This window comes from Chinchilla lanigera, unplaced genomic scaffold (genome assembly GCF_000276665.1).
Source record: "Chinchilla lanigera isolate Chin_1 unplaced genomic scaffold, ChiLan1.0 scaffold00024, whole genome shotgun sequence".
NCBI classification, from domain to species: domain Eukaryota; kingdom Metazoa; phylum Chordata; class Mammalia; order Rodentia; family Chinchillidae; genus Chinchilla; species Chinchilla lanigera.
Window position 1 is genome coordinate 3,259,668 of NW_004955425.1, and position 24,299 is coordinate 3,283,966.

At 34.3% G+C, this 24,299-nt stretch overlaps 1 protein-coding gene across 1 annotated transcript in view; it reads right to left on the reverse strand.

Annotated features, from left to right (window-relative positions):
* Window positions 1–1,601: 1,601 nt before the first annotated feature.
* The window catches only part of Kif20b (kinesin family member 20B), a 52,623-nt gene continuing 29,925 nt past the window's right edge, over window positions 1,602–24,299 (reverse strand). The window contains exons 23-32 of the mRNA XM_005385846.2: window positions 21,515–21,640; window positions 19,995–20,122; window positions 18,697–18,852; window positions 13,299–13,475; window positions 11,386–11,499; window positions 9,086–9,283; window positions 6,734–6,835; window positions 6,208–6,358; window positions 2,920–3,062; window positions 1,602–1,860 (exon numbers count right to left, since the gene is read on the reverse strand). Coding sequence (XP_005385903.1) covers window positions 1,783–1,860; window positions 2,920–3,062; window positions 6,208–6,358; window positions 6,734–6,835; window positions 9,086–9,283; window positions 11,386–11,499; window positions 13,299–13,475; window positions 18,697–18,852; window positions 19,995–20,122; window positions 21,515–21,640 — 1,373 coding nt within the window. The 3' untranslated portion in view covers window positions 1,602–1,782. The remainder of the gene's footprint in view (window positions 1,861–2,919; window positions 3,063–6,207; window positions 6,359–6,733; window positions 6,836–9,085; window positions 9,284–11,385; window positions 11,500–13,298; window positions 13,476–18,696; window positions 18,853–19,994; window positions 20,123–21,514; window positions 21,641–24,299) is intronic.

Sequence of the window (24,299 nt, forward strand, 5' to 3'; positions counted from 1 at the left end):
AGAGTCCTGGGATTACAGGCATGTGCCACTCTGCCCAGCACAAAGTAGTTGCTTTAATGTAACTATTTTAGTGGAAAATATCCACTAAATATGATTTATCTCCTAAAGAAAGTCTTAATAATAATTTTTCTTACCTGTTCAGGCTCATTATTATAATAATAAAGTAAGAAGCTGGGTGTCTACCTGTAGTGCATTGAGAATTGGTGGTCAATTTATAATCCCCCAGCTGAACTGAGTAAGCATGGTGCTGGGTATGAGGGGGCCCACCTGGGAATTGTTGTCAGCAGCATAAGAGGCAGAACTGGAAAAGAAAGGCTGCTGGGAGTGGAGAAAGGCTGTTGGAGCTCGCGGAAGCTGTAAGGAGCTGTTGGTTCTGTCGGAGGAGCTTGTCATGCTGGCCTTTCCTGATGGGAACTCGGCCACCTTGATCATCAGAGGAGCTGTTGCTGAGGATGGCTGTGATATCCTTTGGGGGAGCTCTGGTTCTCCTAGATTCCACCACTAACCTTTGGGCCTTCCCTGCAGATCTGTGAAATGGGCCAGCATGAGATACTGTTATGGGTTCTAGGCCTCCAGGTGGATTCATGGAAAGCATTGTTATGAGCTCTAGGCCTTCAGATGGACTTATGCAGGACATTTCTGTGGGATCCAGGCCCTCGGCTGGATTCCTGATGTATAGTGTGTGGACTGATCTCCTGCACTATTCTGTACATTGTTCTTTGGGTGACTACTATAAATAATATTATAAAATATGAGTTCTATATTATATTGTTTTATCTTGCACAGTGTCCCTCAAACACCCCCCAAAATATAATAATAATCAATGCTAAAGTTTACATATATAAATGTATTTAGATTAAAAGCCATTTATTTTTAGCCATTAGCTCAATACATATTAATTGTGTGAGTTAGCAGAAGTAAATATTATTTGGGTATAGAGGCAAACACCTACCTAGTCATCTCAGCGTTAGAGAGGTTGAGGCAGGAGATAGCCACAAGTTTGAGGCCAGCCTGAACTAAACATAGTGAGACCCTGTCTCAAAAAAAGAGAAAAAGTAAACATGGGTCTTCATTTTCTCATCTGTAAAATGAAGACTATGTATGTATTTCTAACTTTAGGTCTAAAATTTTCTCTGGCACACCCCTTCTGCAACCCCTAGCCTGGTACACTGGCTTCTAGGTGTTAATTTTATTTTTTTGCTTCCTAATTTTTTACTTCTAATCTTCTATGTCCTAGGAAAATAAAAAATCTCACTTTATTGGATTATTTTATAAAATAAAAGATATTACAATTAAAGACCTGAGATCCTGCCTAAATAATGTGCATACATGTTTTGGGAAATACAAGACCTGAAATATTTATTCCTTAAATCCTAACTGTAATACAAACAGAATGTAAAGTCAGTTGTATATCTTAACAAGTTTAAGAAAAAAAATCATAAACATGGTTACATTAAATATAAGCCAAAAACTTGACATATGTCATTATGCACAGAAAGTAAACAGAAGAGCATCTTTCCTAGGATCTTCATGGAGCCAATAAATCAGATAAAAGAAATAGACAGACTGAAAAAAAACCTGTTACAGAAAAGGGCCCAAGATAAAAAAGTATACAAGGAAATTTATTGTTGATTTATTTACTCAATCAAAATTATACTGTGTATAAAACAGCATTCTCTGTACAGAAGGATATAATGTATCAACATATACAATTATCTTTAAAAAGTCAAGATGCAAGTCACAATGGTTATGAATATAAAATTTACATTCTTCAAAGATCATTTATTTGGCTATTCGTGTTCGAAGTCGTCGTTTGAGAATCTGATGATCACTTTCCTTCATTTTCTGGTCCACTAAAATCTGAAATTAACAGTTTCATAGTTTTTCAAAAATTATACATAAAGATAAAAAATAAGCTTGTTTACAATGAGTGATAATATATATTCATGTGATTAATTGTTAAGATAATAGGTACATTAGTGTCTTTTTGTTCGCTTAGACTATAGGTATTTCATCTTCTATAACCTACACTCTATATTAAATTAAGGACACAAATAACCTCGAAATAACTATTGAAATATTGGACACAAAAAATGCTTCAAATTAATGTTGAGAAAAGGCTTTTTACAGCAACAGGTATATAACTTAGGAAGTAGTTGTATACTAATAAACTAAAAAATCTTCAGCCAAGAGAGGAAATTATGTACTAACCATAAAAATGGTAAAAAAGTGACTAACAATATAGTAGTAACAATGCGTCCTAACAGACCCTACTTCTTTGTCACTTGCCTTCGAGTGCCAATTTCCTGATGCTGTTGCAAAAAAAGATCTCTCCTAATTTTTCTTGGCCACTCACTGAAGCTTTTCCTCTTTAACTACTTTTCTACCTTCACTGTCATCCACTAAGCAAATGCAAGCGTGATAGAAAATTAGAACCTTCTCTGTAATAGCACTAACCATTCTGAGTGAAGAGTATGAGTCAGAGTCGGTGACAGTTGCCATTTTTTTAATAGTACCTGGAAGACTTAGAGGGAAGGTGGGAGGAAATGGCTAAATGTTAATTCTGTATTTTTACTAGGTATATTTGCACCCAGACTTGTACAAGTAACAATAGATGTTAGAGGCAAATAAATTCCTAAAATTGTGATAATTCTATTGATGGAAATATACTTCCCTGATGTGGTTTCAAATATAAATGTATGACACTTATATATACATTAATACAATATTTCTATCTAATTACTATAAGGTTAATATGTCTGAGACCAAGAGTAAAATGACATTTAAAGCATGTGCTTTAAGAGATCTGGTCCAAAGAACAAAATTCAAATCATATAAAATTTAAATTGTTAGCAATACTTCAGAATTAAAAAGAACATGAGTAGTCTTACATTAATGAAAAGTGAAATGGTAGCTTACCACTTGGCCAGATATATCAATAGGAGATGAAATTTCATTTGTGTATAATTTCCGTTTCGCTCTTTTTGGCTGAGATACATTTTCTTTACTTGCTTCTAAAGTTGAATGCTTTGAAGAGCTCATTGCTTCAATTATCTTCTTTGCTGAGAAATAAAAATGTTTATTAACTCCTAAGATAAAGAATTTTCAAAATCATTCATAACAGAATATACACAAATTGAAAAGAAAATGCAACAAAGGACATAAAATAGATAGCTCATAAAAAGATTAAATGCTTAAGAAACACATGAAATAATGATTAAGAGTAAGAGTGGGAAAAGTAAAATAAATAAACTATCTTGTGGATAGTGTTCAACAAAGCAGAAAGGTTTATAGTACAACCAGTAAAATTTCAGTATCTTTAATGACTTGGAAAAAGTTTACATGTTAATCCAGAAAGCCAGATACATGCATAGTAGATTTTGTGTATCAAAAACAAGGTGGTGGGGTTAGTTCAATACCCGTGCATAAGGATGTATACAAAGAATTACAAACCCTTTACTTACACTTCACACACACATACACACACACAGACACATACACATGTATAGAAACCAAATTCTTAACTATTGGTTCCTTCTGGGAAGTGTAGGAATTTTAAAATTTCATACTTGGTGTATTTATTTTTTTAACGGACACTGATTTTAATAGAAAGCATATTTCCATCCAGGTTCAAAAAATTCGTATACATAGATTGATGATATATAAATACATATGTGTGTACACATACACATATACATGTATATTTTAAATAGAAAAACTTTATGGAAATATACTAAATTGAGTTTTGTTGTAAAGAGCTTAGCTTGGCTCGAGAGGGCTGAACTTCAGGTATCAGGGTAGCTGAAGAAAAGAAGCCAAAATAAACCAATTTCCCAAACTTTCAACCACTTACTGCAATAGTATTGCCATGAGGCCAGAACTAAGAAAGCAACAACTCCTACCCACCCTCTTCCATGTTACCTTAAGAAATGGGTGCATGATCTTGGATCAGGTCGATCAGCACAGAAGTAAAGCATCTTACTGCCTAGATAGTCCCAGACAAAGGCTCTTGAGTTTTATAGACCTCAGGACTGAAGGTTGAGGAGCAGGGGAGGAGGGATAGGAGACAAAGGGCTGTGAGTAGAAAAGCACTAAATCGCAGTGCAGAAAATATCAAGGATTGTCTATTTCCTCTCCAAAATGAAGTCTCTGGCAGAGGCACGTGGAGAAGACCTATGCTGAACCCCAGAAAAGAGACTTTGAAAGGAGGCACCAGGCTAGAAATGCAGATATGTGTAAGTACATCACAAGCAAGGAGACCAGAGTCCCCAAGTACAACTCCTTTCAGAGACTACAGTGCATTGGTTTCACACCGAGTTTGGTACAGAGAGGGAAACGTTTCCCATGAGGTCTATCACACAAGTCCTTGCGATTGTCTACAGTTGGCCTTTACAAAAAAGCCACATATGGTTTGGCCTGAAGCCAAACTCCTCACTATTATGAGCAGGGCAATGTACTAAAAGGTGAGGAGAACTAGACAGACATTTTGCTCCTGCGGAGCTTATATTCTAGAGGGAAAGATAATAACAAAGAATTATACTTTAAGTAAGTGCTGAGACAGAAGAAACAGTGCTGAGTGACAAAGACTAAGTGAAGCTAGTGATGAGGATTAGTGACAGGCTGATGAAGGAAGGAAGCTGAAAGATAAGGGAGCAGCCAGGGTAAATTCCTTTTCTGCATCCATTTCCAAACAACCCACCACAACAGACAGGCACTATAGGTACCATCCAAAGTGGGAGTGTCTTTTATTCCTAGAAGTAAGTTTAAAACACTAAAATCCATGCCAAGTATATTAATGAGGAAGCTGTCAAGGAACTGAGCCACCAAGTAAGGAAGTCACGACGTTATAAGAACATTCCTCTCCTTGAAAGTATTTAATATTTGACAATCAATATAATTTAAATACATAATCTTCTAAAATAAGTCCTTTGTTTCCCAATCTAACCATTTAACAGTTTGCTATTTGTCTGGATATTTTCCATGTTTACACAAACTATACTTTTAAAAACAGATATTTGACAGGTCTGAGGTTCAAACCTGTGCATTAAAGCATCCTGCAGCAAACCTGTAAGAGCAACTCAGGATATTTTCGGTCCTCAAGGGAAACAGTGATCCTTGATGATTCAAGGCAGCGCAAGGTTCCAAAATTGCATCACATTACTTTCCTTTTGATGATGGCATAGTTTTGCAAACTAGATTTTCAGAAGCTAAATTTTTAGTGGTTGTTTTCTTTTAAGTTCTAATGGATGAGGCTATTAGGCTACTAGGTAAGTTTTTGGGTACAGGGGCACAATGACAATGATTACTGAGACATTAAGGGCACTGAACCAAGAAAATTTGGAGACTCCTGCAATAAGTTTCACAGAAAGTATTTTCATACAACCTATGACTCAATTCAACTGTCCTCTGCTTCTAGTCCCCAGCTCCCCTACTTTTCATCTCCAATTCATCGTCTTTTTGCCATTGATGAAATCCTACAAACCCATTCCTGCATCTACTCTTCCCAAATTACCCTTCCATATTGCTACCTACAATTGCATAGAAGTACTATACACTTTTCTGTTAGTCTAACAGTGTTAAAACTATTTCCTCTGGTAGATGTGCCTGTGTATGTATGTGTATATGATATATCTTACTATACAAACAGATACAATTCAACATTATATTGTAAAGAAAAAAGCATGAAGCATACTATATTTGCAAATTCAATGGACAATTACAGAAATGTTTTCAACACATTACAGATAGGTAGGTAACTTATGCATATGCATAGAATACAAACAGTCAAACAAGCACCATAATACTAACAGTGGTTAGTAATATTACACTGAATTATAAATCAGTATTTCCTCCATACAATCTTCTCAAAGCCCTCTAATCAGAATGGTTTTCTCCAGTGCAATATTATCATACCACTTTTCTTACACCTCTATTAATTAAGTAGGCCGCTCTGTCTAGATCAATGACTCACATATAAACTTTTTAAAAAGTTTAAAAAAATAAACTTTTGTCTTCTAATACACAGTCAATACCTACGCACATCATCTTTTCATCTGTTTCTTCCCACAGTATTTAATACAGAATAATGCTTGTGCATAGCATAGTTAATACTCACTGTACTAAACATTTGAGTCTATATACCGATCAGGTATTAGAAAGTACCCTACTATGTAACAGCAAAGGCCCTTTAATTAATTTTCTACAAACCTTTTGATTGAAGAATTGCTGGGGAATGTTGTAAAAAGTCTCCAAATTTCTGTAGTGCCCCTTCTTTTTCCTTAGCAGCCGAGTTTGCACTAACTGTGGGCGCCTGACTCCGTAAAGAGTATGTTTTCTTCGATGATGAATGTGCAGGAACCTAGTAAACAAACACCTTTTGTTATTGTTCATGAAAAATATTAGAAGGAAACAGTTCTGGCTATGGTTAAATTACAGAGACCAGAGACAAGTATGAATTATTCGATAAGGAACTCAGGGCTAATTATACACACAGAGGGATAAAGTGTTAAGCCTAACCCTAAGTGTTAAGCCAGAAGTAAATACAACAAGTACCTTCTACTGGCCAAATGCTAAAGGTTATATCTAAGCTGAATTAGATGGATATGAAATGGAAGTTATAATCAGACACAGGTAGGTTTCTGGATAATTAGTAATTGAGTTTGATATTTTAATTTTCAACTTCTATTTTGTAAGTTATGGAAATCGTCAATTTTGGACAAATTAAAAGACAAACCTTTTGTTCCTTTTTGACAGAGGAGGGTCTAGTATCTGAAATAGGGAACTTAGAATTTGCTCTAGGTGTAGCATTCTTCTTATTTTCACATTTGACCAAGTCCTAAAAATAATGAATTTCAGTACCAGTTAATTTTTGGATAATATTTGCTTTCTTAAAAAGAAAATAGAAACATCTGTAAAATGTTATGTCTCATTTATAACCATGATCTTGTAACTGGGGGTAATTCTGACCTCAGCGGACACTGGCAATGTCTGGAGATATTTTTGGTTGTCTTTGCCAGGAAGAAGGAGAAAGTTGCTTGCAACTGGTGGGTAGAACCAAAATGCTTCCAAACACCGCCACAATTTGCAGGACAGCCCACAACAAAAAAGTATCCAGCACAAAATGTCAATGGTGTTGAGGCTGTCAATCCTGACTGCAGGTATGAATTTTTCCACACACAGAATAAATGATGAAGTACCATACGCTAAATGAAAAACCTAGAAGGGTAACATTTTATCTTAATTTTATCTTTATTTTCCAACTCTTATATCATACAAGACCTCTCACTGAAACCTAGCAACATCAAAAACAAAACAGAACTTCACAAAGGAAAAACGTGAAAATTGGGGCTGGGGATTTAGCTCAGCGGCACAGCGCCTGCCTGGCAAGCGCAAGGTCGTGAGTTTGATTCCCTGTACTGGAGAAAAACAAAAAACAAAAAACAAAAAAACAAAAAAAAAAGTGAAAATTAATAATCTTTCTTCTTTACTAAGTAGGCATGACAGCTTCATTTTCTCATACAATCTCGCACAGGTCAAAGCCTTCTGTACGTATACTCACTAAATTTAATTGATGTGAATCCAAGTTGTGCCAAAAAATACAACATGGGATGGGGGCAAGAGAGAGGTGGAGAAATTATGACTGAACAGTCAGGATCTAAGTTACAAAACAGACCCCATGAAAAGGGGAAGACAGTAACCATGAGAGACAAATGAATGAATAAAATGCTAGCCCTTTATATTCCAAGTATTCATTGGATTTATGTGGATTTGCTAGATTAAAATACAGCATTATATAAATAATTTTCACATAGTCAATCTATTATAGCATTGATGACTATTAACAAAATCAGTTTAAAAATTTAAGTTTCCACATGATATATCTGTAAGCATCTGTAAAACTTTTCTGAGATACATGTGATAGGTACACACCAATAGCAAATTTAATAAAGTATTTATATTTTAACACTTGAATACTAGACTCAATTTTTCCTTTTCTCTTAAAACAAGTACAAGAAAAAGTCAAGTTAATATAGATGATGATGAAATTAGTGTTTTAATGGCATTTAAACTGTAATAAACATAAATACCTAGAACAAAAGTAGATAATCAGACATTACAAAACAATCTGTAAAGGTGTTGTATGTGTAGCTGGATAGCCACAATAATATTCACCAGCAAACTTAATACCTGACAGAGAACCTCAGGAGTAGTTAATATTATTTCTGTTCATCTATTAGCTTGAAAATACACTACTTTTTAAAGGAGTAAAAGAAAGTTGGGAGAAAGTTATTTTCCAAAAAAATTATAATTAAATTTAAAACAAGTGACTTGAACAATAAAGTTGTCGTTTACTATTTGTTTACCATATGTACAGCAATAGCTGACAGAAAGCATATGTGACTCACCAGATCTGCATGACTAAGGTAGAGTAAAAGGTGTGGCACCTCTATACAAGGGGCTACAAAGAGAGTGGGTAAATCGGTTTTAGTCTACCACTACACTGAAGCCCAAATTTTAAATCTGGCTAATGGAAAAAGGTTTTGTCTTCCAAAGCCTACTGGGTCACAGAGACATAAACATTAATTAAAAGACAAAAACTACATACGCAACAAGTTAGTCATTTCAGTTTCTATAATTTCTTTATCAGTCTTTTTCATCTTCCACTGGAGAGAAAATGAAAATGTGCTTGAACCACACTAGTATACAGAGAAACAGTTCTCCAGTAAAATTCGCTATAATTGACCTATTATAATTTAAGTGAAATAAGGGATAAGCTATGTATTAATATATTATTTTAATATCCACAGCTCTTTGTTTAGGACTTTTAAGCCACAGTATTAGTCCTCTTTTTTTTTTTTTTTTGTACCTGGAATTGAATGCAGGTTCTTGAGCTTGCCAGGCAGGCACCTGTACTGCTGAGCTATATCACTGGCTATCCTTAAAGGATATAAAATATGCCTCAAATAATGACTTTAATCTCCTTACTAACAGCAAAAGAGTGTAACAGAGCTACACTATATCCTATAATTGACCTTAACAGTAATAAGACTTGCTTGTTAACTTTACTTATTAGCTAAGAATTTACCTCCTCCATTTCACTACTCTTCCTCTTCCGGGCCTTAGAAATCTTAACTGTCACTGGTGTGGTACAACCAGGGTGTTTCACTGACATTTTGTTTGGCTGTAAAGGTGTAAAATGAATCTCCAATTCGGGTTTTGGAAATCGAGTACTTTGTTCATTTTCTGTTGACACTTCACAAGAATCAAGAACCACTGATCCATCCTGCAACAAAATTTTAAAAAATTATTTATAGAATATTATTTATAAGCCACAAATTAATTATCTCAAATGCCTACCACAGACAATAGATTGGGAAACACAAAAATGTAATGGGACACAGCAATGACAACAAGCATAGTTTATTATGTAGGTATTTCCAGGTTTATATGTAAGGCATGTAAAACTGGAGATGTAGTTGAGAAGTATAGAGTGTACGTAGCATATATGAGGTCTTGGGTTCAATCCCTTGCACTGATAAAAAATTGGAGGAAACAGTGATTATCATTTCCCCAATTTATATGACAAGATTATCTACAGATTTGTTTAAAAGATTACTAGACTTTACATGAACTTACTCTGTCAGAAATCTCTAAAAGTCTGGAATCTTTAACAAGTACCTTAATTATGGTAGATTTAAAGTTGGCTATAAATTTTTTGCCATCTTTTCGTTGAGAAAAAGTGTCTCTCACTTCACTCGTTGAATCTGGCCTGGCCTTAATGTCTTTCATAACCAATTAAGATGCAGCAGTAACATCCTATTTCTCTATGGCTCAATAATAAGAAGCACTGTATGCTCTACCCTATCCTCCTGGAACATTAACTTTCAAAATACTTCCCTTTTTCAAAATCTATTTTTTTTCCCCCCCGGCACCAGGAATCGAACTCACAACCTTGAGCTTGCCAGGCAGGTGCTGTGACGCCGAGCTAAATCCCCAGCCCGCTTAAAATCTATTTGTAGCTAATGTGCTATAAGAACCCAAGGCCACAGACATAAGCCACATGTAAATTCAGTGGAAATCCAAGAATCAACCATACTAGCTATGCAAATGAATCACTTACTTTCAGCCTAGCCGAACATGTTAATTTCATGAAAGCTGGAAAAAAGGATACAAAAGAGCATAACCACAGAATTTACCTCAAACTATGAAGTACACAGTAACTTCTAAAATTGATAAGAAATTGGACCTATGTTTGAAGATAACACATATACATTTATGGAGAAAAAAATGCCTCATTGTACGTCATTGCCCATGTAATCAGGAGTTAAACCTTATTTACGGATCACCTTTCAACTCGCCACAAACTTTACAATTTGTATTGGTCCCTAAAAATCAATACTAACTATGTGAAATTCTACCAAGAAGCATCAAGAAAAGGCCAAAGATAAAAGGAATAGCTCATGTTATTTTCCAAGGTTAAAATGCCTTTCCCTTCCCATTTGTTTGGCAAAAGTCCAGCATGATCCTAGTATCTCTAATCCATATCCTCAGTGTTCCTTGGAGCACTCAATTCTAGCTTCTGTTCTAACACACAGCACAGAAGGTAAGGTTACACAATCAATAATTTGAATGTCACTCCTGGAGGAAAGCAATCACATCTCATTTGTTTCTTTATTTAGTGCCAGTGCTTAGAAAAGTTCCCAGCACTGACTGTTCCCAATATATGTGTTTAACATATAAATTTAAATACTAATTTTATCCTCAAAAATTTCAAGTGACACAGAATTTTTATCTTTCATATCCAGTCTTAGAACACTTACATTACTCAAAGTTATTCACAGAAACCTAGATCCAATGCAGATTAAAGAAATTCAATGTGAGTCACTAAAAGCTAGTGACAAAATTATTATATGAATACAACTTCCCAAAACATATTTTTTAATATAATGTTTATTAAGGAAATATCTTACGAGAGCAAATAATCCTTAGTTTCTTTTATGAGATTTACTATTTCTGACAATCAAATCTGTTTATTTTTTTAAATCTTTTTTGGTTTTTTTTCCCGGTACCGGGGATCGACCTTGCACTTGCTGGGCAGGCGCTGTGCCGCTGAGCTAAATGCCCAGCCCCGCCACTTCTTTTTTCTCTTTGGTTAAGTTTGTCTACATTAACAGATCTACTGTTTTTAAGAGGAGATAAACATTACTTGGGGATCAAATTGCCCAAAAACATTTCTACTTCTCAAAAGCTTCCAGTTGTCCTTCACGCAGCCAAAAGTACACCTGGCTAGTTATGTAGCAAGATACCTACAACTACTGCCAAAACTTACAAGTTCTGCTGAGGGAGTAATGGTGCATAAAGTGAAATGTATTACCAAATACTCACCTCCACTACATTCCTGGAAATTTCAAAACTTGCTGATTGAGGTTCATTTTCAACCCTAGCAGGATCTTTTGAACTAGTTTGTCCGGGCTTCATGACCATACTTCCTTTTTTTTCCTAAATTAATGAAATATTGAAGAAGTAAGTCATTTTAACCTGAAATGCATTAAAATATCTCACACAAAGAATATAAAATTAAGATTTACATAGCCCAAACAGTAGAAACAATTAAAGACTTATTTAGTGACTACCTATACCTCCCTCCACCTCTGTTTCATCCTCAAGACTTAGGAAAAGCTGGGCAACTCTTTACTTCTTCTGAATCTAATCTAAGGAAAAATCTGAAAGATTACTTTCAAGACCCAAATTGTTTACATTCAAACTCTCATTTTTCTTTCCTTGTAATTCTCAAATTAGGTTTGACAAAAATTATTATTCCTACTTCCCAGATGAAAGAAAAAGAGACATTGCCAACTCTGTACTGAATTGCAACTTTAAATTCTCAACTGCTTTTCATAATACAATTTTCTTGGGAATGCAATCATTTAAGTAGGTTTTAGGAGTAGAACCTATCTTACAGGAAAATAGGATGAAGAGTGTCCTTCAAGAAAATTTGATCATCATTATTGCTTTAAGACCCTAAGGCCATAATGATAACTAAATCTTCTCTTGAAGTGTGCTCTTCATCTCATTCTACCATATGGTAGGTTCTCTTCCTAAATCCTACTTAAGTGATTTATAAAGAAATACCAGACTACATTTTAAACTTGCTAAGTTCCAGCACAGATATTCTTATCACAGCCATCAAAATTAAGTCAAACACAACTTTCATATCACCTATCCATTATTGCCAAATAATGGGGAAAGCAATTAGTATATACTGGATTTCACTATGGTAATTATTTTTAAATGCTCTTAATTAATTTCTTAACTCTATTATGAAGACATTGTTAGAGTTTTGAAAAGTTAAACAATTTTCCTCAAAGGTCCCAAATCATGGTGACAGTAGTTATCTAGTTTTTTCTTTTACTTTCTCTCAGACCACTCAATCTTTTAATGCCTAATATGTATACACTCCAACACATACGCATACACATTCTTTCATTGTTATTCAAGTTCCTACAGCAACAGATCATTATGTGCTGATCATTTATTTCATAAAGACCAACTTCAGATACACCCTGACTCCGCTCACTGGGACACAACTATTTGTGAAAGCCAGTCATCTCTTTATTCAGGATTTCTTGCCCCAGTGTACTATTAAAAAGGTAACTGCTTGAACAACTCATGATGCTCACCAACTGTGCTTACTTTCAAAATAATTTGTACCTTTATACAGTAAACTTAAGGGTGGCTCCAAATATTAAAGTATTACTAAGAATTCATTTTAAATCACATTTCTACACTTTAAAGACAGATTAGAGACAAAAATCATCAATTGTTGATTTTTTAACTGCTCTACCTAGGACAGTGAAGGGAAACCTTGTGGAGCTTCCACTGATAATAAACAGCCAGCTATGGCATGCATGCCATAGGTTCTAACCTAGGAGGTCTGACCACATATTTACAGAAAGTGCTATGCCTCAGCCATTGAGAAATAATAATAAGTAAGTGATAATGACGAACAAAAGACAAAATAGGTGTCTTGAAACAAACTCTGAAAACTCAAAATTCATGAGAAATATTTACATTTTTCACTTTGATTCCTCTCTGGTCTACTGAGTTAACTAAATTGAGAGTCAATTACTTTTTGTTTGTTTGTTTGTTTTTTTCTGGTACCAGGAATCAAACTCATGACCTCGGGCTTGCCAGGCGGGTGCTATGCCACTGAGCTAAATCCCCAGCCAGAACGTCAATTAATTTTGAAGAATCCTATGTTCAATAAAATGGCATAGAAAAAATAACATTCTACTTACTATATCAGAAGCCTCTGACGTGCTCTTTCTTAACTGCTCAATTTCATTGTCTTTCTCTATGTTACTGGAGATCAGTGCTTTCAGTTGTATTTCTAAAGCAGCAACCAACTGATCTCGTTCTTCTCTCCACTTCTGAAGGTCACTATTTTTCTCTGCCAACTGTGCTGTCAGTATTTCCTAACCAATAGAGAAAATATTAAAGTAAACTTTGAAATGATGAACCTAAGAATATTCACAAACATTTATTAGATATAATACCATGAATATAAGTATGGACAAGATATATAACTATGTAGTCAAGTTTTGATAAAATATTTCCCTATTAAGAAAAATACTTAGGGGCTGGGGATTTAGCTCAGCGGCAAAAGTGCCTGCCTGGCAAGTGCAAGGTCGTGAGTTCGGTTCCCGGTACCTGAGAAAAACCAAAAAAAAAAAAAAAAAAAAAAAAAGAAAAATACTTAATACCATTACATACATTAAATGTCTACAGGCTATATTTATTCCTGTACTACCTCCCTCAAAAAAAAAAAAAAAAAAAATTAGCTTGCTGGACATTTCTATAAGTGTAATAAAGAATTACACTTATACCTTCTAAATTAATACTAGCACTCCTAAATGAGAGGACAAAATTACAATGAATAAATAACAAATCTAATAACAACAAATAATAAAAAAAGAAAAACCAATCATTTACCATGTATTCAAAAATCATAAAATACTCACTAGTAAATTAAAGATACACACAAAATATTGAAAAGCTATAAAACATTGTTGAAAAATTAAAGACACCTAAATACATGGAGAGATAATCTGTGTTCAAAGATCAAAAGACTCAACATTAATAAACCTAGTCAAAGCAATTCCCATCAAAACTCAGATGCATGTGCACGTGTATAGGTATAAAAGAGCTAATTTAAAAAGTTATATAGAAATGCAAATGTCAAGGGAAAAATATGTATGTTTACACAGGATAGCTAACATAGTTGTACTACTGACTTTGATTGCTGTATTGAAAGGAACAGTTAATGTTTAAGTGTACGATCAATTTTACATGTCTATATTTGTTTATCTGAGTATCCAAACTGAAGCTATCAATATGTAATATAACAACCATTGTTAATTTCCTATCACGCTGTTTGAGATTCTGTATTGCTTGTACCGTTTTTGTGTTATTTTCTAAACGTATGTGTGTTTGTTAAGATGTTTTCGTTCTTTTATTTTTAAAATTCAAAAAAATCAGTAAAGGCAAAAAAAAGAAAGAAATGCAAATGCCTAGCTGAAAATGAACAAAGTAAATGCCATAAGCTATGTTATTTCAACCATATTACTGTACAATAATGAAGACAGTGTTAATAGGGCATAAAGATAGAGAAATTAATAAAAGAGAAGAAACTCCACAAATATATGGTCAATTAATGTCCTACAAAAGTGTCAAAGAAATTCTATAAAGACAGGACAATCTTTTTAACAAATAGTGCTAAAAGAACTGAATAATCAAATTTAAAAAAATTAATCTGAACCCTAATCATACACAATAAAAAGTATTCATTGGACAAGTTCTTTAAGACAAAAGTGACACAGCAGTGGGGAAGAAACAGTCTCTTCAATAAATAGTATGAGGCCAGTTGGTAATTCATAATTCACATCAAAACAAATACAAGGTAACAGACATACACTACGATCAAGGGAATTCTACTTTTAGATACCATGCAACAGAAACATACGCATATATGTACCAAGAAAAATATAAAAAAAAAATTCTTATGGGGAATGTACTATTCATGAAACACGGAAAGCCCAAATATCTTAAACATTACAATGAATGAATGGTAATGTATTCATACACTGAAATATTTACCAAAGAAAACAGACTAACTTTGGCTCTATGCAACATGGGTAACTCAAAAAAAACTAATACTGAGTCAGAGAAGTAAGACACAAACAAATGCATTTCTATTTATATCAAGTTCAAAAATGGACAAAACTAAAATATACTACTAAAAGACAGATGCGGGTGTGGTGGCACGCACCTGTAATCCCAGCACTCAAGAGAGGCTGAGGCAGGAGGATCACTAGTGAGTTCAAGGTCAGCCTGGGCTATGTATATGAGCTCAAGGCCAGCCTGTACTACATAGACTCTGTCTTAAAAAACAAAACAAAACAAAACAAAACAAAACAAAGTAAAAGATAAAAGACAAAACAGTTATTCTCATCAAAAAAGAGAGAGAAGAGGAGGCTCTGGAGTAATGATGATAAAGAAACATAGGAGAAAAAACTAGGCCAGCTTTCTCTAGGACTTGAAACTCAAATGAGGCCAGGTACAGTGGAATGCCTATAACCCCAGATCCCCTAAGAAGCTGAAGCAGGAGGACTGCTTAAGCCATGAAGCTCAAGTCCAGCCTAGGTGAGAGAGAGAGAGAAAAAGAGAAAAAGAGAGAGTGATACAGACAGACAGACACAGAGAGATAGAAAGACAAAGATGCGGTGGAGAGAGAGGGAGAGAAAATTAATGAATTCAAGTGGGTATACTTGCTGGCACTGCTTCCAGAGGAGCAACTGCCTAGGAAAAGCTGGCTCCCTTCCTGGTTTAGAATGGGTAAAACTATGACAGCCTACAGTTTTTTACTTCTTGTCTCTTACTAATGGCCAGGATGATTCGGGCGGGGGGGGGGGGGGTATGGGACAGGAAAAAAAGCCAGAAGCAACTCCTACAGCATCAGAATTCTATTCAATTTAGTAGTTCCTTGCTAGAGTTTAGGTCTAGAATGTCCTAATGTTGAGGGTTTGGTCCCTAGCTTGGTGCTGCTGGGAGATGGTGGAACCTTTAGGACATAGGGCCAGTGGGAGGTTTTCAGTCACCAGGGCATGCCCTCAAAGGAGACTGGGATTATGATCTTTTGGTTCCCTTCAGTGAGGTAAAGGTTTTTCTCTGCCCTGTGTGCCCACTGTGATGTGCTACCTACCACAGGTATAAAGCAATAGGCCAATGATCATGGCTCAAACCTGAAACTGTGAACCAAAATAAACCTGTTTACTTTATAAATTGATTATCACAGGTACTTGCTACAACAAAGGAAAGCTAACTAACACATTCCTAGAGGCATCTGCAGGCACAGAGTTGACATATAAAATGAAAAATATTACCATCTCAGAGCTATAATATTAGCCTCAAAGGATTTGGCACATAAAGAAAATCTCGAGTCAATACTCTATAGAAACATGACAACTAATAAAATGTAGTAGACCGGATTAGATCTGGGACTCCAAAATAGACAATAGTGAGAAAACTGGTGAATATTTTTCAGAAAGGTTTAAAATTTAATTAATCTGTTGGTTATTACCATTATAATGTTATGTAAGACGCTAACATCAGGAAAAGTTGGGTGATATATATATAAGAAATTTCTTTACTAGTTTTGTAACTTTTCTGTAAATGATTTAAAAATCAAAAAATAAGAGCAAAGGAAGCTTATTTACACAAAGAAACATAAGGGCAGAGCACACAGAGGTAGGCCCTATACTTTCAGACAGGACAGATACTTCAACCAAGGGATTTTCTTGAGATACAGTTTTTTCTAAGACTAAACGTAGTACACAATTAAAGGCAGCCTTCTCACAGATACACCATGAAGGGCCTTGAGAGCTGCCTATGTACCTTGACTTTTCTAGCTATATCCATTGGCCCCAGGACACTGTACACTGCTCTTGCTTCCTTCCACTTCATTTCAGGGGAAAAACAAAAGACCTACAAAGGAAACAGACTCCTCCTCAATATGTTATACAATCAGAAGTGAAGTGACATTGGTTTACACAGCTCAGAGTATTCAGGAATATTTGGCGGGGAAAAAATGGTAAGGAAAATGCACCACTGCTGGAGTAGACTACAGGCCTGGTCTAAACTAGAGCTCAGTAAGTAAACTGACATGTTCTGTCCAGAAAAGACTTCACACAAAAATCATAAAAACTGACCATCTTTGTCCAATATTAAATATTGGAGTAGCTTTGAAGTTAGGGGGTAAGAACAGTGGAAAAACCACTCTTCATTTATTGACAATTAACATTTTCATTTTTATAGAAAAGGTTATCGTTAAGGTCCATCATAAACAATACAAATGTCAGAAGACTACAGTACAATACTGCCAAATTACTATTACTCCATTATAAATAAAGAATTGCTATTTCATTTAAAGCTAATGTTTGTCTGTTGCTAAATAGTCTTGCGAGGATCAATGATAACTTTTAACTTTGTTTTTCTTATTGGCAGCGCTATGTACCAAACTGCCAAATGAAAGAGGAGAAAGGAAAGAAAAGCTAGGATAAAATTCTTTTTTTAAAAAAGAGAATAAAAAATAGTAATAAAAAACATTAAAAACGATACAGAATTTCACTAAACAAGACGGTAGGAATTCAACAAAAGTTGTTATGTTGCATATTGTTGTCTTCAACTTACTTATTCAGATTACCAGATATAAGCATTCAAAATTAGTTAAAAAAAGAAAAAAATTTTAAAAAGTTAAACAATAATGAAAATGAAGAAAAAAAAGTTAAACAATAATGTTCCTTTCAACAGACCAGTAGAAATCAGCAGTACAATTGTCCCAGCTATTCTGTGTATACACATATATTTTTTCCCCTTCCTTTTTTTTTTTTCCCTTTCGCTCATCCCAGTTGTTCCTTCCCATTGAGCAGTTTCTTTCCCTTTCACAATATCTATTGCACCTTTCAGATTTTATTTACTCTTTCAGGTTCTTACACTAGGGAGACAATACGATGTTTACATATGTGGGTCTGATTTATTTCTTTACAAGAACTATAGCTAGTCAATGCAAAACTGAATACCATTTCTACCTCTACCTATGCAGTCTTCTAGAAACTATTCAGTTGACATTTTTAAAAAGCTCTGATAAAATGGCTTATGAGATAATAAGCACATATCATATTAGAACACATAGTTCAAAATGTAAAAAGCTTTAAAATACTGCAGGAAAAACTCTATAGCAATCAAAAAAATATAAAAGATTTAGTATCTAGATATTGAGAGGCAATTAAGTATTTCTCCAACTTGTTAAGACTGAGAAAACTTAGAAGAACATAAGAGAATCTTAAAATGAACTGAGATGAACTGACTAGAAAATTATTTTACCAAACCTACCATTAAAAAATTTTTCTTTTAAAAAAGCAACTGTGGGGGTTGGGGGTTTAGCTCAGCGGCAAAAGCGCCTGCCTGGCAAGCGCAAAGTCGTGAGTTCGGTTCCCGGTACCAGAGAAAAACCAAAAAAAAAAAACAAAAAAAAAGAAGAGAAAAAAGCAACTGTGGAGAGACTGACAAAAATCCCAAGAATAAACAAGACAAACCAAAGTAAAACAACAGAAATCCATCCACAAAATTGTTACCAACCACTTCATTTTGTTGATTTAAACAACGCTCCCTATCTTCAGCATATTTTTTCATCTCTTTGTTTCGTAGATTTTCAGCTTCTTTTGCTTGCGTGATAAGCATCATTTTTTCTTCTAACCATTTCTTTCTATCAACTTTATATTTCTGTTCACATTCCTATAAATGGTACAAGTTATTACTGCATGCCTAAGTGGTTAGTAAACTTGTTTTTAATGTTATCATATAACCCACCACACTTCACCTTTTTAAAAACTATGAAAAGGTATTTTTAAGTAATGAGAAGATCAGAGTTTATTTGAGATTATAAAAAGAAACGTTAGCTGGTTTTGCCTGCCTTTATACACTTTATTTTGCTATAAGTTCACCTAAGGACTTTATCGGTGAGGTTAAGAAGAAATAAAAAATTTAAATTTTTGGAAAAGCTACTGCTACTGAAGTCTTCCTACATAAATGCCACATGGGGGAGGTTTGGTCATTTCCAATTCTACCGTTTCAAAACAAACAATGACTGAGCGTAGGATGCTAAATAAAGAGTAACTTGTGTACTAGGGCATTTATTAAAAAGAACTTGAGAGCAGCTGGACAACGATTATAATACCTCAGTGATTTTCAAACTTGTTTCTCTAGATTCTTTGGGCCTACTGGCATTTTATTTTATAATTTCAAAATCCAACTAAAACACCATTTAAAAGAAAAACAATACTATCACTCTAAAAAGATCTAAATCCACTTTATTAGATGGCAGTTCATTCTAGCCTTATAGTTCAACAACTAAGATATGTGATCATGTGATCTCAGAATAATGCAAAGTACACTAACACTACTTAATAAGCACATTCTGGATATGGTAGATGTATTATTTTTCATAATAAATGGCATAGTTGAAAAATCCCATGAAAAAACATTTTCCCAATATCATTTTCTACATATAGTACATAAGGTTAAATAAGACAAAATATATAAATACAAAACAGAATATATGAGTTCACTCCAATTTAATAATTAAACCTTGAACAGTAATCAAAATAGTTCTCTTAATGGTCACCTTCTCCATAACAATATTTGCTGAATTAGAAATTTAAGGAGTAGAAAAGTTGGTTGAAAGAATTAGCAATGGTAACTTAAAAATTAAATACACCAAATATAAAACTAAGGCCCCAATCATTCCCTTTTCACTGGCACTTAATAGTTTGTGTTGTACAAAATTTTCCCCATTTAATTTAATTGTGCACTGAAAAAAGTACATCCACATGAATTCCCTCAATAGAAATATGATACAAAGACAGATAAAATCATACCTGCAATTCATCTTGAAGCTTACTGAGCTTTTTATGAAGTACGTCCGTGTCACCCTCAAATTCTTTATTTGACTTACAATTACTTTTGGTTTCCAGATCTTTGCATTTTTCCTTCCATTTTTCTAATTCTGATTTGAAGAAACAAAATTATTTTAAAAAGCACATGCAAAAATTATACCATGAAGAGATATAGTTGACATGAAATATGGGCAAAAGTCAGCAAGGCCCAGAATACAGATCAAAATGGAACTGAGATTACTTTAAAAGCTGTCCTTTGAAGAGTTTTTACCAAACTCTTAGTGAAGAAAAACTACTGTTGCTTTTCAGGAATTCATTTTAACCTTAATTAGACAGGATAGTACATAGAGTTCTCAAAAAACAGTTACTCCATGTCCATGAAAGTGACTATGAAAGTACAAGGTTGAGTATACTCATCATCACATTTGTATTCACAAGTGCAGTTTTGGGATTTACAAAGTACTCTTATACTTAGCATCTCAATCTGAAAAAAGTAGTAATTTGCAATTGTGTACATAGCATTGTCATCAACCACATTTTACAGATGAAGATAATGAGGCTAGGTAAGCACAAATATCCTGCCAAAACTATGTATGTATAAGATGGTTCAGGCTGGTAGGAGAGCTCAGTGACAGAGCGCTTCCCTGGCATGCACAAGGTACTGGGTGTGCTACCCAGCACCATGGAAGAATTAAAATAAATAAATTTTTGCTCACTCTCTAAGAAACACAGATAGCTTCATTACTAATAAATTAAGTGTTATATATTTCTACATATTCTAGAAAAGTTCTGACAGTATTCTAAAGGTAACAGAATCAGTATTTATTGAGATAAATACAAGAAATGCCAAAAATTTGACAGATGTAAAGCTCAGATAAAAGCACATTTTTAATGTTTGAAAACATAGGAAGCTACTTGAACCTTATTTGTAAATTATTATGGAATATTTTTTTTCTGTCTTTATTGCAGATAATTTTACTTTAATAAAAAGATTTGTATTACAGTGTAAAATAACGAGTGACAAGACATTCAAAGAATACACCAAATACTTTAGCATTATGTTTTGTTTTGTTTTTTTTTTTGAGACAGGGTCTCACTATATAGTTTTTGATGGCCTTGAACTCACTAGCCCAGTGTGGCCCCAAGCTCATGATGATCCTCCTGCCTCAGCCTCCCCAAGAGCTAGACAGTTGTGTGTCACCACACCTGGCTAGTACTATGAATTATTATAAATTCTGTATTACTTTTAGAAGGGAAATCTTAAAAAAAGATGAGGGAGAGAAATGAAAAATTATGCTTTAAAATACTAAAAGCAATCTTTTTCCAGAGAAGTGGGATGTTGAAACAGAGACCTGCTATACAGTTCATGATGGCCTTGAACCACTTTGTAGCCCACACTGTCCTCAAACTTACACCAATCCTCCTGCCTTGGCTTCCTGAGCGCTAGGATTATGGGTGTGTACCATCATGCCTGCTATAAGACGTAAGCAAACTTGTTTTACCTGTGGCCAGCCATTCTGCTTCCTCTAATTTAGCCTCAAGCACCTGATCTTGTTCTATTTGAGTTTGTTCTTGTTCTTCGAGTGTCATTCGCATGTCCTTAATCATTTTCTCTTTAACATTTAGATCTAAATATTTGAGAGAAATATTTAAAAATTAGTAATATGTGCATCCAATTTTTCTTAAATTCTTCAAAAATTAAAATATATTTTTATTAATTATAATAGAATACAAATTCCATATAGTTAGAAACTTGCCATGTTCACTTGAATCTTCAAATGCCTAGAATACTACCTGGTATATATGAGGCACTAATATGTATCTGAACAGCTCAGTGACATAAGCGTCTGCCTGACAAGTGTAAGGTCCAGAGTTCCATTCCCGGTACCAAAAAAAAGAGGAACTAATATATATCTAATACACAGATCAATGCTTCTAAAGGTGGACAGATGATAAAGATTCTTTTCAGATAAAATTAACAATGTCCATTATAATTAAAGTATTGCTACTAATAAATACAAATCTGTTAGGGGTCTAAAACTCAAAATACATTAAAAAAAAAAACTACACAATTCTATGATAAAAGCACAAATAACCTAATTTTAAAGACAGGTAAAGAACAAGAACTTCATATTACTGCAAAGAAAATAGTCAATAATATATCAATAAGTGCTTAATAGCATTATAGCCATTAGGGATATGTAAGTTAAAACTATAATGACATACAACTTTATATCTACTACGATGTGCATTAAATAATGTCCCCTAAAATTAATGCCCATCCATTACACATGTGATCCTATTTAGAAACTTTTTAAAAACTGTAATCAAATGAAGAATGAGTTCTTGAGTAGAAAAAAAAAGAATGAGTTCACACTGCAATGTGGTAGGCCCTACATCCAATTATTACTGCTATGCTCATAAAAACGGGAAATTTTGGCTACAACTGAGAGCCAAGACAGACAAAGAGGAAAGCCCTGTGTGAAGACAGGGGCACAGATAGGATTATGCTGCCACAAACCCCAAAGTACTAACAATTGCTACCAACTATCAGAAGCTAAAAAAGGCAAAAGATTTTTCTCTAAAGTCTTAAGAGGGAGTATAGTGCCGTCAATACCCATACTTCTAGCTGTTGTAACTGTGAGAAAATAAATTTCTGTTTAAAGTCACTCAATGTATGGTACAGCCTTATGAAAGTAACATTTTTTAAAAATGAAAAATTGGCTGGGGATATAACTCAGCAGCACAGTGCTTGCCTGGCAAGCGTGAGGCCCTAAGTTCAATTCCCAGTACCAAAAAAATAAAAAATAAAAACAAAAATACAGGGGCTGGGGATTTAGCTCAGCGGCAAAAGCACCTGCCTGGCAAGTGCAAGGTCGTGAGTTCGGTTCCCGGTACCGGAGAAAAAAACAAAAACAAAAAAAAAAAATACAAGAAAAATGAAAAATTGATGGTAACAATGTAGAGAAAATGGAGCTCTCATCTACTGCTAGTAGTAAAATGGTACATCTACTGTAGAAGACAGTTCCTTCTCAGGTATAATACCCACCCCAAGAAAACAGAAAACATGTTTACTCAAAAACAATACACACAAATGTTCATAAAAGCCAAAAAAAGTGGAAACATCCCAAATGTCTGTCAAATGATGATAAATAAAATATGGTATGTCTGTAAAATGGAGTATTATTCAGCCACAAAAAATGACACATACGGATAAACACTGGAAATACTATGTTAAATGAAAAAATGGCAGACACTAAAGGCTGCATAATGTATGAATCCACTTAATATAAAATATCTACAACAGACAAATCCACAGAGAGATTAGCAGCTGCCAGAGACTAGAGGAAGGAATCAAAGGAATATGGAATAACAGGTACAAGGTTTCTTTTTGAAGTAACGAAACACCCTGAATTAGACAGTGGTGATGGTTGTACAACCTTGCAAATATATTAAAACCCCCTGAACCTTTAAAGAGTATACACACTTTACAACAAGTAAATTTTATGGTACTGTGTATCTTACACAGTATGGTACTGTGTATCTTAATGTACAAAAATATTTAATTAGATAACAAAATGAAATATATTCAACACTTAATAGAAATTTAGTAGACAGAGAAAGCTTCAAGAGCTAAAGATGCTGGTTTTGTTTCTTTGGTTGTAGGATAATGTCTAATACACAACTGAAATCATGAGAGCATATAAACTCTTAAGGGAGAAGACTGAGAGGAAGAAGAACATGATATGTAACTGGAAAATTTCCCAGAGCAGCTGAGGCTTACTGAGAGGACAGAACTAGCACAGGACAGATCACAACAGCTGGGAAAAGGGGTCTCCACCTGAGGGGAAGCTATATACTACATCTTTATGTGTAAAAACATAGAACTGCAGCTATAAATACTACTTGAAAGTGAAGGAAAAAAAGGTCAATAACATTAAAACAACATGAAAAGGCAAAGCATAGACTACACAAGGCTAATAGATTTGAAAATATTTAGGTTTGAAATGACTGGGAAATAAGTTTTAAGAGCATGGAAAAGATGAGAAGTCAGACTAAAATACTCAAAGAGAGCTCATGCTGCAGTTCTCAATATTTATCAGAGAGGAAAAATTAAAATGATAAAAATTATATGGGATCTTGGCCCAAGGGACGGTTTTAGAATAGCCAAATCTACCCACATTTGCCAGCAACAACAAGCCAAAGTAAAGGAGAATCGTGTTATACAACTAGGAGACACTAAAAAGACAAGCATGAAGAAAGACAAAAGAAAATGGGATGCAATAC